This window comes from Pipistrellus kuhlii, unplaced genomic scaffold (genome assembly GCF_014108245.1).
Source record: "Pipistrellus kuhlii isolate mPipKuh1 unplaced genomic scaffold, mPipKuh1.p scaffold_m20_p_1, whole genome shotgun sequence".
Lineage (NCBI taxonomy): Eukaryota > Metazoa > Chordata > Mammalia > Chiroptera > Vespertilionidae > Pipistrellus > Pipistrellus kuhlii.
In genome coordinates, this window is record NW_023425404.1 from 128,698,381 (window position 1) to 128,713,838 (window position 15,458).

Sequence of the window (15,458 nt, forward strand, 5' to 3'; positions counted from 1 at the left end):
GTATACCCACACCTATCTAGCTTTTTCCAATGCTTTTGTACGATGCATGAATATCCATTGCCTGGGTCCCGCGGTGCCTCCTGCCACTCCCACCAGCTGCTTTGGCCCTGTGGTTCCAGGTGTGCGTTCTAGGAAGCATGTCCTGGTACCTCCAGTGCCCTGCTCCTGCAGCCTGTCCCCTGGACAATGGGAGAGGGTGCTGTACACTGAAGAACTGACACAAAACTTTGTTTATTGAATTTTACGACTCTATAAGATGCTGCAATAAAACATCTTTGCCCATGTATATGTATAGATGAATTCCTAGAGGTGGCTCAAAGGTACAAGCCTTTTTAAATGCAGAGAGATGTCCTAGCTGGTTTGGCTCAGTGGATAGAGCATCAGCCCATGGACTGAAGGATCCCAGGTTTGATTCTGGTCAAGGGCACATGCCCAGGTTTCGGGCTTGATCCCCAGTAGGGGGCTGTGCAGGAGGCAGCTGATCAAGGATTCTCTCTCAATATTAATCTTTCTATCTCTTTCTCTCTCTTCCTCTCCCTTCCTCCATGAAATCAATAAAGATATCTAAATATATATATATATATATATATATATATATATATATATATATATAGAAATGCAGAGAGAGATTTGCTAATTCCCTCCAAATCCAATTGATTGTAATCAGTGGTTGAACACGAAGTCTGTGTGCCTAGAGTTGGTAACACAGTGCCCCACAGAATGAGGGTGCTCACCTGCTGCATGGCTGAGACTCCAAACACAGTGAGAGAGGGGGAGAGGCTAAGGCCATCTCTTTGGCTAGAATCTACCATGGTGGATTGTAGTGCTGGTATGAGGCTCAAAATGGAAGGTCTGGGTGTTGTAGATGCCAAGCCCAGATTTTCCAGGGTCAAAGCCCCTGACCCTGACCCCAACCCTATCCCTGTCCATGACTCTGCTGGCCATGAGATCATCTTCCCAAATAACTCGAGACTTGGAGGTATCTTTTAAGAATGAAACCTGGAGGTTGTGATTGTACCAAAGAATGCCTGTCTATTGACCAACTTACACATAACCAGTGTTCTCAAGGTCAGGGATATTAATTAAGAGAAAATTTCAACTGGATATGGAAAGCAAAGAGAAAAAGCTAAAAACCTGCTTTTTAAATCAACAAAGCAACCTAAAGACAAAAAGGACTGTGGTAACAAGTAGAAGGCATTTCATTTTATGGCCCAGTAATTACACTTAATAGTTATCTGTGGAATACAATGATAGTGTTTCTGTGACATATAAAATATGCTTAGGTTCCTCAAAAAGTTGATCATAGATTGATCATATGATGCAGCAATTCTGCTCTTTGGCATATATCCCAAATATTTGAAATTAAGTGCTCAAGTGCATGTACCGAACACATGCAGACACATGTTCATCACAGCATTGTTCACAATGGCCAAACGGTAGAAACAGCTAGAATATTCATCAGCAGATGACAGATAAACAACATATGGTCAACCCTTCAATGGGGTTTTACTCAGCCAGAAAAAGGAATGAAGTATTGGCAGATGCTACAATATGGATGAACCATGCAAACATGCTCCATGAGAGAAGGTTGGCACAAAAGATTACACATTGTATGATCCCATTTTTGTGTATATCCAGGACAAGCAAATCCAGAGACAGCAGATTGGTGTTTGCCAGGGGCTGGGAGTAAGGGGAATGAAGAGAAACCATTGAATGGGTACAAGATTTGCTTTTGGGGTCTTGAATTAGATAAAAGTGGTGTTTGCACAATGCTGTTGAATTGTTCACTTTAAATGGTTTACATTACATGATATGAATTTCATTTTAATGAAAATTTTAAATGCTTAGAAGGCACAGTACAGGAAAAGCAGATGCGTTTTTTTTTTTTTTTCCCTGTTTCCTGTTCCATTAGCAGATAGAGATTTACAAATTATGCTTTTTTTTTGCTTTTTGCTTTTTTTAAAAAAAATATATTTTATTGATTTTGTACAGAGAGGAAGGGAGAGAGATAGAGAGCCAGAAACATCGATGAGAGAGAGTCATCGATCAGCCGCCTCTTGCACACCCCCCACTGGAGACATGCCCGCAACCAAGGCACATGCCCCTGACCGGAATTGAACCCGGGTCCCTTCAGTCCCCAAGCTGACACTCTATCCATTGAGCCAAACCGGTTTCGGCTACAAATTATGCTTTTGACTGCAGCTCTGATGAGCTTCTAGTGCTTGGAAGATGTGGCGGTGCTCAGCCCTCAGCAGATTTGTTGACCTTGACCTTGTTGTGGTTCTGTGTAGTTTTTCTCCTCACCAAGAATTAGATCAGACACTATGTGGTGGAATTGGTGTATAATTTTTTTTTGAGACATTAATTATCCTTAAGGGAAGATTGGTCCTTTGGGTTTAAGTATTAATAATTTGTTTTATGAGAAAAAGAAAAACTCTACAAAGTTTTCTCTAGGTTTAAAAGAAGCAGTAAGAAGAAGTCTGCTAACTAGGTATTTTTGTGTCTCTGAAGTCTGAAATCTAGGGACACTTTGTTCTAAATTTCATTAGCTTTGACTCCTCACATGAATGAAAATGAGGTATTTCATTTAGTGAGATGTCTGCTGAGTTCCCACCTCAAAGAGATTGTGGATATGTCATAAGTTTGTGTAATGGGTTCCTAAGTGCTTCATGAAACCTTTTCTTTGTCCCTCCAATAGTCTTCTCTCTGGCTGTACCCAGAATGAACTGTGGGAAATCTTTCACAGTAATTCCTGCATCTGCCTCAGCTTCCCTGGTGAATGCAGGTGGGAATTAGAGACTGATTTCTAAAAAGGCTGGCTGCACCAGGTGCAAACCCTGCACCAGGTATAATCTTTGCTCGCAGGAGACCCTGGTCTTGGATCCAAGTGACAAATGTTCAGACAGTTGCATAGATGCTCTTCTTATTCTGGAGCTTAATAAAACTCATTGATAGAAGAGATATACATGTGTTTTTATATAAAGAGAATGAACAGCAGGCTGCAGCAAGTATATAAAGTTTTCATGAGAGAAACTAAAATTTTAGATGGGTCTTGAATGGTGGGTAGAATTTATGTTATATTTTCATTTAATACCTGTTGTTATTTTATACTAGAGGCCCGGTGCACTAAATTTGTGGATGGGGTGGAGGTGGGGAGGTGGTGGTTTCCCTCAGCCCAGCCTACACCCTCTCCAATCTGGGACATCCCTCTCACAATCCAGGGCTGCTGGCTCTCAACTGCTTGCCTGCCTGCCTTCCTGATTGCCCCTGACTGCTTCTGCCTGCCAGCCTGATCACCCCCTAATCACTCCCATGCCAGCCTAATTGATGTCTAACTGTTCCTCTGCCAGCCTGTTTGCCCCCAGCTTCCTTCCTCTGCTGATCTGGTCACCCCTAACTGCCCTCCCCTGCAGGGTTGATCACCTCCAACTGCCCTCCCTTGAAGGCCTGGTGCCTCTCAACTGCCCTCCCTTGCTTGCCTGATCACCCACAACTGCCCTCCCTTTCAGGCCTGGCCCCTCCCAACTGCCTTCCCCTGCTGGCCATCTTGTGTCCACATAGGGACAGGATCTTTGGCCACATGGGGGCAGCCATCTTGTGTGTTGGAATATGGTCAATCTGCATGTTACCCTTTCATTAGATAGGATTAAGGCCTGGTACATGGGTGAGGGCCAGTTGGTTTGCCCTGAAGGGTGTCCCAGATCAGGGTGGGGGTTCCCTTGGGGCATAGGGTGGCTTGGGTGAGGGGCCTGTGGTGGTTTGCAGGCTAGTCACACCCCCTGGTGACCCAAACTAAGGCCCTGGTATCTGAAATTTATTTACCTTCTACAATTGAAACTTTATAGCCTAGAGTGGAGCCAACCCTCCTGCTAGCTCCATGGCCAGCAGCCATTTCTGTTTGGATTTGTTTACCTTCTATAATTGAAACTTTGTAGCCTTGAGTGGAGGCCTAGAACAGGCAGAAAGCTTGGCTTCTTCCATTGCCTGAGAAACCCAAGCCTCCCTCCTGCTCTCTTTGGCCACAGCCATCTTGGTTGGGGTTAATTTGCATAATCACTTTGATTGACTGATGGGCATGGCTTGTGGGTGTAGTGGAGGCATAGTCAATTTGCATATATTCTTTTATTAGATAAGATAACAAGATTAGGTATAGCTATTAACCCCAAAACAGAAAATATAAACAAGTCTGAAAAGAACAGACTAAAAATGATCATATATGTCTAACCAAGAGACAAAGCTATTGACACTTGGGTCTGCATCTTATCAGAAGTCCCATCCCTCTGCTGCGCCCCTCAATGCATTATTTTAATCAGTGTATATTGCCTATGTATGAGCTACTTAGTATGTATCAGGCACTGTGCTAAGAATATATAATATATAATATATAATATATAATATATAATATATAATATATAATATATAATATATAATATATAATATATAATATATAATATATAATATATAATATATAATATATAATATATATATAATATTTACATATAACCATAAAATTCATAGTTTCATAATCTGCCTTTTTCTCCTAATAGAATATTGACTTCACCCCATATATACAAATTTATTTCTACAGCATCATTTTAAATGACTGCAAACTATTCTATTATGAAGCTATAAAAAAATTACTTACATGTGTCCTTATGTTGAGTTTTTCAATTTTTGCTAGAATAACCAGACAGTGATGAACACCTTGGTTCCAATCATTTTGCACATTCTTAGTTATTCTTTTTGGATCAATTCTCAGTCATTGTGTCAGTGGGCACGCCCATGTTAAAGGTTTTATTCTGGCATACTACCGTGTTTCCCAGAAAATAAGACATCCTCCGAAAATAAGACCTACTTACAGGTTTCCTTCTGAGTGAAATATAAGGCATCCCCCTGAAAATAAGGCCCCTCTTGGCTAAACGTGAGAGATTTGGTCCACTGATTCTGAAAGAAATGGAGTCACAAGAAATTCACCAGGAAATTCAGGAATTGGATTGTTATGATGATGTTCCAGAAGATGATGACATGATTGTCATTGAATAAATGAGTAAATTCTTGATACTGTAGTATTCACAGTTTGTCTGGTTTGTGTTGACAACTACCCAACTACCATACCGTATATTGGTAACACATTTCCTTTATTTTCATTTAACAATAAATGTGTACCGTATTCTTCTTCATGGAAAAATAAGACATCCCCTGAAAATAAGACCTAGCGCATCTTTGGGAGCAAAAATTAATATAAGACACTGTCTTATTTTCGGGGAAACAGGGTTTTTACTAAATGGCCTCCTCAATGCCTAGGTTTATGCTGTCACCAGTAGACTAGCCTAGCATCTATTGTCCTGAAAACTCACTGAGAACCTTTAGATAATTTTGATAGATAAAAATTCAGCACCCATTTGTATTTATTTGATTACTGTTGAGTGTTGTTTCATGCTACCTAGTTATTTTGCCCTCTTCTCTCTCTTCCTTCTCTTTATCCTCCTCTACCTCTTTCTCATGAATCTTCTTACCTGAATTGCCTTTTCACACTTTTAGTTCATTTATCCTGGTGTCTTATTATTGATTTACAAAAGATCTTTATTTATTAAGAATATTAGTCTTTGTATTAAATACTTAAAATGTATTAGTAGGTGGATGTCCCTGGGACTGGCAAGAAGAAAGGGGAAAAGTTTTCTAAGCAAAATAAATGGGAGAAGCAGTGATTCTGAGGTGGAAGAGATGATGCTTGCTGAGGAAAAAACATCATGCTGCGGTGAGCCTCAGCAGAGCACTAGAAGTAGGTACAAGAGGATCAGAATGAATGTGGATAGAGAGGGTCTGAGGCCAAGCTCAGAACTCTGATCAGAAACTCTGAAATATCCCTGAGCAAAGTTAAAAAGTGTGCGTACATGTGTGTAAAGTTGACTGAAAGCCAACAAACTATTATTCTTAATATAATCTTAACTTCTTTTAGCTATGGGTATAGAAAAGTTTTCTGGGGTAAAATTTTCAGAAATGGCAATAAGATTAGATACTATATTTCTTGTTTCTCTCTGTAGTGGGAACATGAATTATTAAAGAATTCTGATTAATAATAATTTTCAGTTGGTTGAGGCATCATTTGGTCAGCAGCTTTCTAGATTTCATGATGCTTATGACTGTGGGAACATCTTAAGATAGTTCCAATTCCTAGGGAGAGAGTGGGGGGCAAATAAAACAGAGACACACACAGTGATTTTAGTACTCCAGTTAACAATGTCTCGTAGAACAAGATGGTTCCTAAAAAGAAGAGACACATTTGATTGATGACCAGATAAGACTAGAAAGGCTTCTGTTGGTAGGCTGATGCTGGAGCACCACAATTCTTTCACCTTTGTCATCAGAGGTCCCACTTCAGGGGACACGAGGTCCTGGAGTGCGATGTTTCTTCTGCATTGGACTCAGCTCATATCCTGCCCCAATGCCTGCCTGTGACTTTTTCTTATGAGGCAAAGTTTAGAGTTTTGAAAAGTAAAGGGTTTCAGAAGGCTCTGACCTTTCACGTAAGCCCAATCTGTTTCAGAGTCTACGCTAGCCCTGAGAGGCTCTAGAATACTGAGTGTGTTATTCAGCCTCTCTGGACTCGAATCCCCTCTCCTGTCTCATCATTCTAATCATACTGCATGCTTTCAAACGGTCCCACCCAAACTCATATGTTGAAGCCTTAACCCTAGAACTTCAGAATGTGACCTTATTTGGAAATAGGGTGGATGCAGATGTAATTAGTTAAGATGAGGTCATGCTGGGGGTAGAGTGGTCCCCTTCCAAGGACTAGAGTCCTTTTAAAGGGAAACTTTGGACACAGAGAAGCGACCACAGGGGGACACCGTGGGAAGACTGGGGCTGTGCTGCCACAAGCCAAGGAACCACCAGAAGCCTAGGCGAGGGCGGACAGGTCCTCCCCTAGCGCCCGCAGAGGGAACCCGCCTGCCCACACCTTGGTCTGGGCCTTCTGCCTCCAGGCCATGAGAGAATACATTCTGTTGTGTTAGTGACTGCTCTATGGTACTTTGTTGGACGGCCCTGGGATAAGGCGACCAGACGTCCCGCTTTTGGCGGGACAGTCCCGATTTTGAACAATTTGTCCCGCGTCCCGTGGCGTCTTAAAATCGGGACAAATTGTTCAAAATTGGGACTGTCCCACCAAAAGCGGGACGTATGATCACCTTACCCTAGGACACTAATCAGTATACTTACCTAGGAAAGTTTATGGAACACTGACTACAGTAGGCGATTCGTGAGTGAGGTCCTGGCTCCCGCGGGCAGCCCATTCTTGGCTGTCCTCTCCTGTCCTTCGGCAGGTGTAGTGGGGCTGGGACAAAAGCATTGCTCTCAGTTTTGCCTCCTCAGCTACTAAAATACAAAATGTCGGAAAAGAAATACAAAAGGTCACTCGCATGAGAAGGAAGCCCTTTTCAGTGAATGCCCTTCTTTGTCCAAGTTACCAGGCAAACATGTTATTGTTTATTTTCACTCTACTCTCCAGCCCCTAGGGATGCAAATCCCCAGAACCCCAAAAGAGACCTCTTGGAAAGCACTCCACGATTTGTGGCAGGGAAGGTCAGGTTGCTTGAAAATGACTAATGATTACTTTACAGTGCTTGTAGCGCAGGTTCCAAAACAATGGAATTAATCTTTAGAGGGAGAAATTAAAAGGTAGTTTGCTCCCGCGGGAGCTGTGCGGGTTGGCACATTAGGCTGATGAGCGCTCATCGGGACAGACAACAGAACCCCAGGACGTCTCATTGTTTAATCAGTGAGGGAGATATCAAGTTGATTAATCCGAGCTCTCCTCTGACAGAGCTCTGGGCGTCACTGCCCTGGAGCCGTTTCCATTCCCCAGGACGCCGCCATGGCTCTGCAGGGCACAGGGGCTGCTGGCTGTGGGCAGGGATGGGGCCCCTTTGCCTTGGGCATCCCTCTACTTCGGGGTGCTGTTGTCATTTGGTTTGTTGCGAACACTACCCCACAGGGCAGCAACCCTGGAGGGCACTTGCAGTAGGGATGGGGCTTTTCCTTCCCTCCTATGGCTGCAGAGCCATCCACATTTTTTGTGCCCGAAGCTCCAGTCTAAGGGCGCGTGGGGGAGGCCCTCACAATGTGCACATGCTGGCTGTTTGGACAACTTCCGGGGACCCTGCATCCCACATCTGCAAATGTGGCCACTGAGTTCATGCCGCTGTGCTTTTCCTGAGGGAGGCACACCTGGAGGAGTAGAAAGGGCTTCTAGTGACTGGTTTCATTTTGACCATCCTCAAGTAGGGCGTTCCCAGACAGAGCCTGGTCTCAAGCCTAAACTTGGGGTGAAGGCAATTAAACAAACTTACACTACTTTTGTCACTTGGCCATTAGTGTTTTAGGGCCAATCAAGACCATGTGTTTCCAATTTAAAAAAATATATATTTAAAAGTATTATATATATTTTGCCCTGCCCGTGTGGCTCAGTGGTTGATCATGGATCCATGAACAAGGAGATCACAGTTTGATTCCCAGTTGGGGCACAGGCCCAGGTTGGGGGCTTGATCCCCAATGGATGATTCTCTCTCCATGATTCTCTCTCATTATTGAAATTTCATTCTTCCCTCTCCCTTCCTTTCTCTGAAATTAAAAAAAAAAAAACATACTTAGAAAAAAATATATGATTTTTTTTTATTGACACAGTTACGCTCATTTATCCATTTTATTTACTAGTACATCCAAGAAAACCGTTACAAGACAGTGAGGGTTGGTGGATTCTGGGGAGCCCATTAGAGTTACTCCCGAGGAAAGTGCCTGCCATCTGTGTGTCCTGGTGGTGGCTCCGAAGCAGATGTGAACCTCAGGCCTGCACAGGACTCCCATTCCTCTCACGTGATTGTGCATTTGTATGATGCTCGGCTAACCAGGAAAGGAGTGTGTGTGTGTGTGTGTGTGTGTGTTGTAAATAATTGAGCTGAGGAGTAAACCTGACCAGGAAGGGAACAGTAAGTTGTACAAATGACTGATATTCTTACTTTTAATCAAGATGCCCTTGGCGATTAGAAATTTGATGAAACTTTCTGGCATTTTTAATTCCATGATTTGGAATTGTGCAGTACATTTCTTGGTCCTCGGTCTCCATTTTCACAGTCTGACATTTCACTGCCTCCTAATTTTAGAATCTTGAAGTGCTTTTAAAGTGATAGCTTTGACAACTTTGAAATCTTATTCTTTTTTTAATTTTTAATATATTTTATTGATTTTTACAGAGAGGAAGGGAGAGAGATAGAGAGCTAGAAACGTCGATGAGAGAGAAACATCGACCAGCTGCCTCCTGCACACCTCCAACCAGGAATGTGCCTGCAATCAACGTACATGCCCCTGACCAGAATCGAACCCGGGACTCTTCAGTCCGCAGACCGACGCTCTACCACTGAGCCAAACCAGTTTCGGCTGAAATCTTATTCTAAGGGCAGCAAAGAAAGTTAGCATGTACATATTAGCATGATTTTTATTAGTCTTTAAGAGAAATAAAGCTTGCTATTTTGAAAAATCAACATTAAACAGGGAATCTGTACCAGCATTATTGAAGAAAATACTTTTTTTGTTCTTTTTTAACTTGTAACAAATAATCTTGGTGACTATAATATTATAATAGGTAGTATAATTTATATTAAGAATTTTACTATTGCTTCCCTCCCTCCCTTCCTTCCCCTTTTCCCTTCCTTCCTCCCTCTCAACTCCCTCTCCCACTTTCCTTTGGGAGCTGTGGCCTTCGGTTTTGCCATGGGGTCCCCCTTTCCCTCCTGTTACGTGTTGTAACAGAGCAGCAGGACGCGGGTGCTCTGTGGGTTGTGTCTCCCTGGAAACACAACTGTCCCGGAAGCCAGGCACGCTGGAGCCTGAGGCTTTCAGGAGCCAACGGCCTTTCCGTTGGACGGTCTTGTCTTCGGAGCAGGTATCACTGCACATCTTGGAGACAAGCCACTTCAGAATAGAAAAGATTGTGGTTTTCCTCAGAAGGAAGGAGCCCTGTCCTGCCTTCAGGGAAAGCATATTTTCCAAAGAATCTCGTAGACGCCGGCCGACCGCTGTGAGTTCACAGGTCGTCTTCTGGTGCGTGTGACACCTGAGACATGAGCCGGCTCTCCAGTTTTTCGAGAGACACAGTTTGGAATCGGATGCCGGACCAGATCGGCGAAGTTCATCGCCGAGACCACCGCGGACTACAACTCGCCCGCTACTTCCCGCTTCACCGCGCGGCTGCGCGACTGCGGGAACACCGTGGCGCTGCTGGAGGAGGCGCAAGACCAAGATAGAACAGCTTTACAGAAGGTGAAGAAGTCTGTGAAAGCCATCTACAACTCTGGTCGAGACCATGTATTGTACAAAATGAAGAAAACTATGCCTAAGTTCTGGACAAGTTCGGGAGTAATTTTTTTTTTAATTTATTTTTTAATCAGTCTTTATTGTTCTTATTGTTACAAAGGTTCCTCATTTCTTCCCCCCTCCACCAGGTTCCCACCCCACCCTCCGCCCCCTCCCCATCCCCCATTGTCCTCATCCATAGGTGCAGTTTATGTTCAGTCTCTTCCTCCCTCCCTTTCCCTGATAGTAAATCCCTTTTCAGATAGTAAATCTGTTACTTAGCATTTTCTCATATCAATAATACCACCACATGCCCAATGATACATTTCACACAAAAGACATTTCCAAATAGGTCAACCAGCCTCATCCAGGCCCCACCCAAGGCACTCACAGATCAACACCCCAGCCCTATACTAACTCAACACATCCAGATCTAAGCCTTCATCACTTGATTCAGCAGACCCTCAAGTTCCCACAAAAGTTTCCAGCCATGTCTGAGAGGCAGCCGTGGGGCAGGGGCAGGCGAGGAGCGAGCTGTTTCAGGCCTGGCTGCTCTGGGCCTGGCCTCTGTTGCTCTGGTTCGTTCCACAACCAGTTGCTCCGGGTCTGGTCACTGCCGCTCCCGACCTAGTTGCTCTGGCTGAGCCACAACGTGATCTTCACCTTGGACTCCCTGCTGAAAGGAGACCTCAAGGGAGTCCAAGGAGATCTCAAGAAGCCATTCGACAAAGCTTGGAAAGATTATGAGACAAAGTTCACGAAAATGGAGGAGAAGAGAGAGCATGCGAAGCAGCACGGGATGATGCGCACAGAGATCACGGGGGTGGAGATCGCAGAGGAGATGGAGAAGGAGCGGCGCCTCTTCCAGCTGCAGATGTGCGAATATCTCATCAAAGTCAACAAGATCAAGACCAAAAAGGGCGTGGACCTGCTTCAGAATCTCATCAAGTACTACCACACCCAGTGCAATTTCTTTCAAGATGGCTTGAAAACGGTTGACAAATTGAAACAGTACATTGAAAACCTGGCTGCTGACTTATATATCACAAAACAGACTCCGGATGAAGAAAAGAAACAACTAACCACCCTCAGGGACTTAATAAAGTCCTCTCTCCAGCTGGATCAGAAAGAAGATCCCCAGAGCCGCCGCGGGGTGGGGGTGGGGGTACAGCATGCACCAGCTCCAGGACAACAAGGAGTACGGCAGCGAGAAGAAGGGGAACCTGCTGAAGAAAAGTGACGGGATCCGCAAAGTGTGGCAGAGGAGGATCCGCAAAGTGTGGCAGAAGTGCGCGGTCAAGGACGGGATGCTGACCATCTCCCACTCCAGGGATAACAGGCAACCAGCCAAGTTGAACCTCCTCACCTGCCAGGTGAAGCCGAATGCCAAGGACAAGAAGTCTTTTGACCTTATCTCACAAAACAGGAGGTATCACTTCCGGGCAGAAGATGAGCAGGACTACGTAGCATGGATCTCAGTGCTGACAAACAGCAAAGAGGAGGCCCTGACCATGGCCTTCCGCAGGGAGCAGAGCACGGGCGAGAACAGCCTGGAGGACCTGACCACAGCCATCATCGAGGACGTCCAGCGGCTGCTGGCAACGACGTCTGCTGTGACTGCGGCTCCTCAAAACCCACCTGGCTTTCTACCAACCTGGGTATTTTGACATGCATCGAATGTTCCGGAATCCACAGGGAAATGGGGGTCCATATTTCCCGCATTCAGTCTCTGGAACTAGACAAGCTGGGAACTTCTGAACTCCTGCTGGCCAAGACCATTGGGAACAATAGTTTCAATGACATCATGGAAGCAAATGTACCCAGCCCCTCACAGAAGCCTACCCAGATGAGCGACATTTCGCGGAAGGAGTACATCACTGCGAAGTACGTGGATCATCGGTTTTCGAGGAAGACCTGTTCCTCTCCGTCGGCTAAGCTGAATGAACTAATGGAGGCCGTGCGGTCCCGGGACCTGCTTGCACTGGTGCAGGTCTACGCGGAAGGCGTGGAGCTCATGGAGCCGCTGCTGGAGCCCGGGCAGGAGCTCGGGGAGACCGCCCTTCATCTTGCAGTCCGAACTGCAGACCAGACATCTCTCCATTTGGTTGACTTCCTTGTCCAAAACTGTGGGAACCTGGACAAGCAGACGGCCCTGGGGAACACAGCCCTGCACTACTGCAGCATGTTCGAGAAGCCCGAGTGCCTGAAGCTGCTGCTCCGGGGGAAGCCCGCCGTGGATGTGGTGAACCAGGCTGGAGAGACTGCCCTCGACCTAGCAAAGAGACTGAAAGCCACCCAGTGTGAAGACCTACTTTCCCAGGCCAAGTCCGGGAAGTTCAACCCGCGCGTGCACGTGGAGTACTATTGGAACCTGCGCCAGGAGGAGATGGACAAGGGCGAGGAAGACCTGGACGACAAGCCCAGCCCCATCAAGAGGAGCGCTCGCCACGCCCCCAGAGCTTCTGCCACCCCTCCAGCACCTCCCCCCCAGGACAAGCTGGCTCAGCCGGGGTTCGGCACCCCGCGGGACAAGCAGCGGGTCTCCTACAGCGCCTTCCCCAAGCAGATCGTCACCTCCGTGAGCACGGACTCGCCCACGCCACTCACCTCGGAGGCACCTCCGCTGCCTCCTGGAAACGCTGGCAAAGGTCCCCCCGGCCCGCCTTCCAAGCTCCCGCTCAGCATGCAGTCCTCCAACAGTGGCAGCGGCACCTCCATCCGGTCCAAGAAGCGGCCCCCGCCGCAGTCCCCAGGGCACAAGAGAACCCTGTCGGACCCTCCCAGCCCTCTACCTCAAAGGGCCCTCCAACGAAGGCGCGGTTACCTGGAGTAACGACATGGGTCCATCCTCCTCCAGTAAGACCACAAACAAGTTCGAGGGGCTGTCTCAGCAGGCGAGCACCGGTTCCGCGAAGGCTGCCCTTGGCCAGCAAGTTCTGCCTAAACTATTTCAGAAAGTGGCCCTCCGGAAGCCGGAGACCAGCCACCCTCTCTCCCTGGACCAGGCCAGCATCCCGCCCGAAGGCGCCCAGGAACCGGCGCCACTGGCAGACCTGCCCCCGAAGCCCCGAAGCCCAGGCCCCAGATCGGAGACCTGCCGCCTAAGCCGGGAGAACTGCCGCCCAAGCCTCAGCTGGGCGACCTGGCCCCCAAACCACACATGAAGGACCTGCCCCCCAAGCCGCAGCTGGCGGACCTGCTGGCCAAGGCCCCGCCCAAGGCCCCGCCCGCCAACTGCTACCCCAAGGCGCACTCGCTGGACCTCTCCCAGAACGTGCCGGCCAGGGATGCCCTCCAGAAGCAGGCCTCCGAGGATGCCCGCGACCTGATGCCCACCCGGCCCGAGATGCCCGTATCGCTGCCCAGGAAGATCAACACCGGGAAGAACAAGGTGCAGCGTGTGAAGACCATCTATGACTGCCAGGCAGACAGCGACGACGAGCTGACCTTCCTCGAGGGCAAGGTGATCATCATCACGGGGGAGGAGGAGCAGGGGTTATGGATCGGCCACTTCGAGGGAGAGCCTGAAAGGAAAGGGGTCTTTCCTGTGTCCTTCGTCCAAATCCTGACCGACTAGCAAGGAGGAGCCCCCGGCGCCCCGTGCCCACGTGTAAATAGCTGCCGTTACAGAACGGTCCGCCGGCCGCTTCGCGGTGTGTCTTGTTATCTTAAAAAAAATAAAAAATAAAAAAATAAAGAATTTTACTATTTATAAAATATATTGTCTTATAAAATGTGGCCTGTTTCATGTTAAGAAAAGCATAAAAATCCTTTTGTAACAATAAAGCATTCTCTTAACATGTTATAACAATACAGGGTGTGCAAAAATTTACAGTTGTGAGTATGCAAAACACAGAGTTTATTCTTGTGAATATTTATTATATATTGTATTATTTCCCATATGAACAACTGTAAACTTACTTTTGCTCACCCCTGTATATTAAAACCATACATGCTCCTATGCCACAGGGATGGGTTTCCTCCAAATTTCTGGGTATTATTACATTAGTGATTGAAAAAGATATTATTTTCCCTCCAGGTAAAAATCTCTTACCAGCAAAATTTGAAAAGATATGTGTTGAAAATAAATCTTTATTTTACAAAGTAAATATAACAATAATGTGCATTTTGCCAAGATTCATGCCCCTCGGAGCTAAAGAGGAAGGATCGCAGAGTCCTCTCCAAGCTGCGCCCTGAGCCTTGCCTTGGGCTTGAAGCATTTCTGTTTTTTTCTTACAGGTGATCTTACTTTCATTTCTGCAGTTTGATTAACTTTCATTAGGAGAGACATGGAAATGGCCCCAGCGCTGGTTAACTGCCAGTCTTGGGGCTGATGTCCGATGCTGTGCGTGTTGAGGGGATGGGCAGGAAGGGTTGTTTTCCCTCAAATGACACTTTGGGTTCTGTTGGTGGTAACTGGAAGCTTTCTCATTAACAATGAGGGCCACACACTTTCCTAAATCCAATCATTAGAGAATCTTGCTAATATCCCTTTTCCTTTGCTAGTATTTGACAAACAGCCACCATATTACAACCTGGGCATTTCTCGTTGTGAAAATATGAAGATAATATAATACCACTGGGCAGAGATGGGGGGGGGGGGTCTTCCCACCCCAGCCTGCACTCTCTCCAATCTGGGATCCCAGGATTGGGCCTAAACCAGCATTCAGACATCCCTCTCACAATCCGGGGCCACTAGCTCCTAACTGTTCACCTGCTTGCCTGCTTGATTGCCCCTAACTACCCCACCCTGCTGGCCTGGTCACCCCTAATGGTCCCCCCTGCCAGCGTAGTTGCCCCCAACCTCCCCTTCTTTCTCCCCCCCCCTCCACCAGCCTGGTTGCCCCTCACTAACCTCTCTGCTGGCCTGGTTGCCCCACACAGCCTGTTAGGTTGTCCATTCATTTGTTTCAGATGCAACTGTCGCTTAGCCTTTTATATATATAGATGACAGAGTTCACTGTGTAATGCACAAATAAGGAAATCCCAGCTGTGGTTTCATATCAGCTGACATCCTCCACTTTGGTGCCCCCTTTCTGCCATCACCCCGCACTGTCTCTAGGGGAACTCTGATGCTCGGTCCTGGAGGTCAAAGTGCAGGTTGAGCA

At 46.5% G+C, this 15,458-nt stretch overlaps 1 protein-coding gene across 1 annotated transcript; it reads left to right on the top strand.

The window, feature by feature from the left end:
- Positions 1–810: 810 nt before the first annotated feature.
- On the top strand, positions 811–13,930 carry LOC118720709 (arf-GAP with SH3 domain, ANK repeat and PH domain-containing protein 1-like). Its single transcript, XM_045588655.1, is given in 9 exon segments — positions 811–979; positions 10,136–10,362; positions 10,982–11,503; positions 11,505–11,943; positions 11,946–12,782; positions 12,785–12,834; positions 12,836–13,147; positions 13,149–13,416; positions 13,419–13,930. Coding segments are annotated over 9 exon segments (3,333 nt in total). The 3' UTR covers positions 13,928–13,930.
- Positions 13,931–15,458: the final 1,528 nt, after the last annotated feature.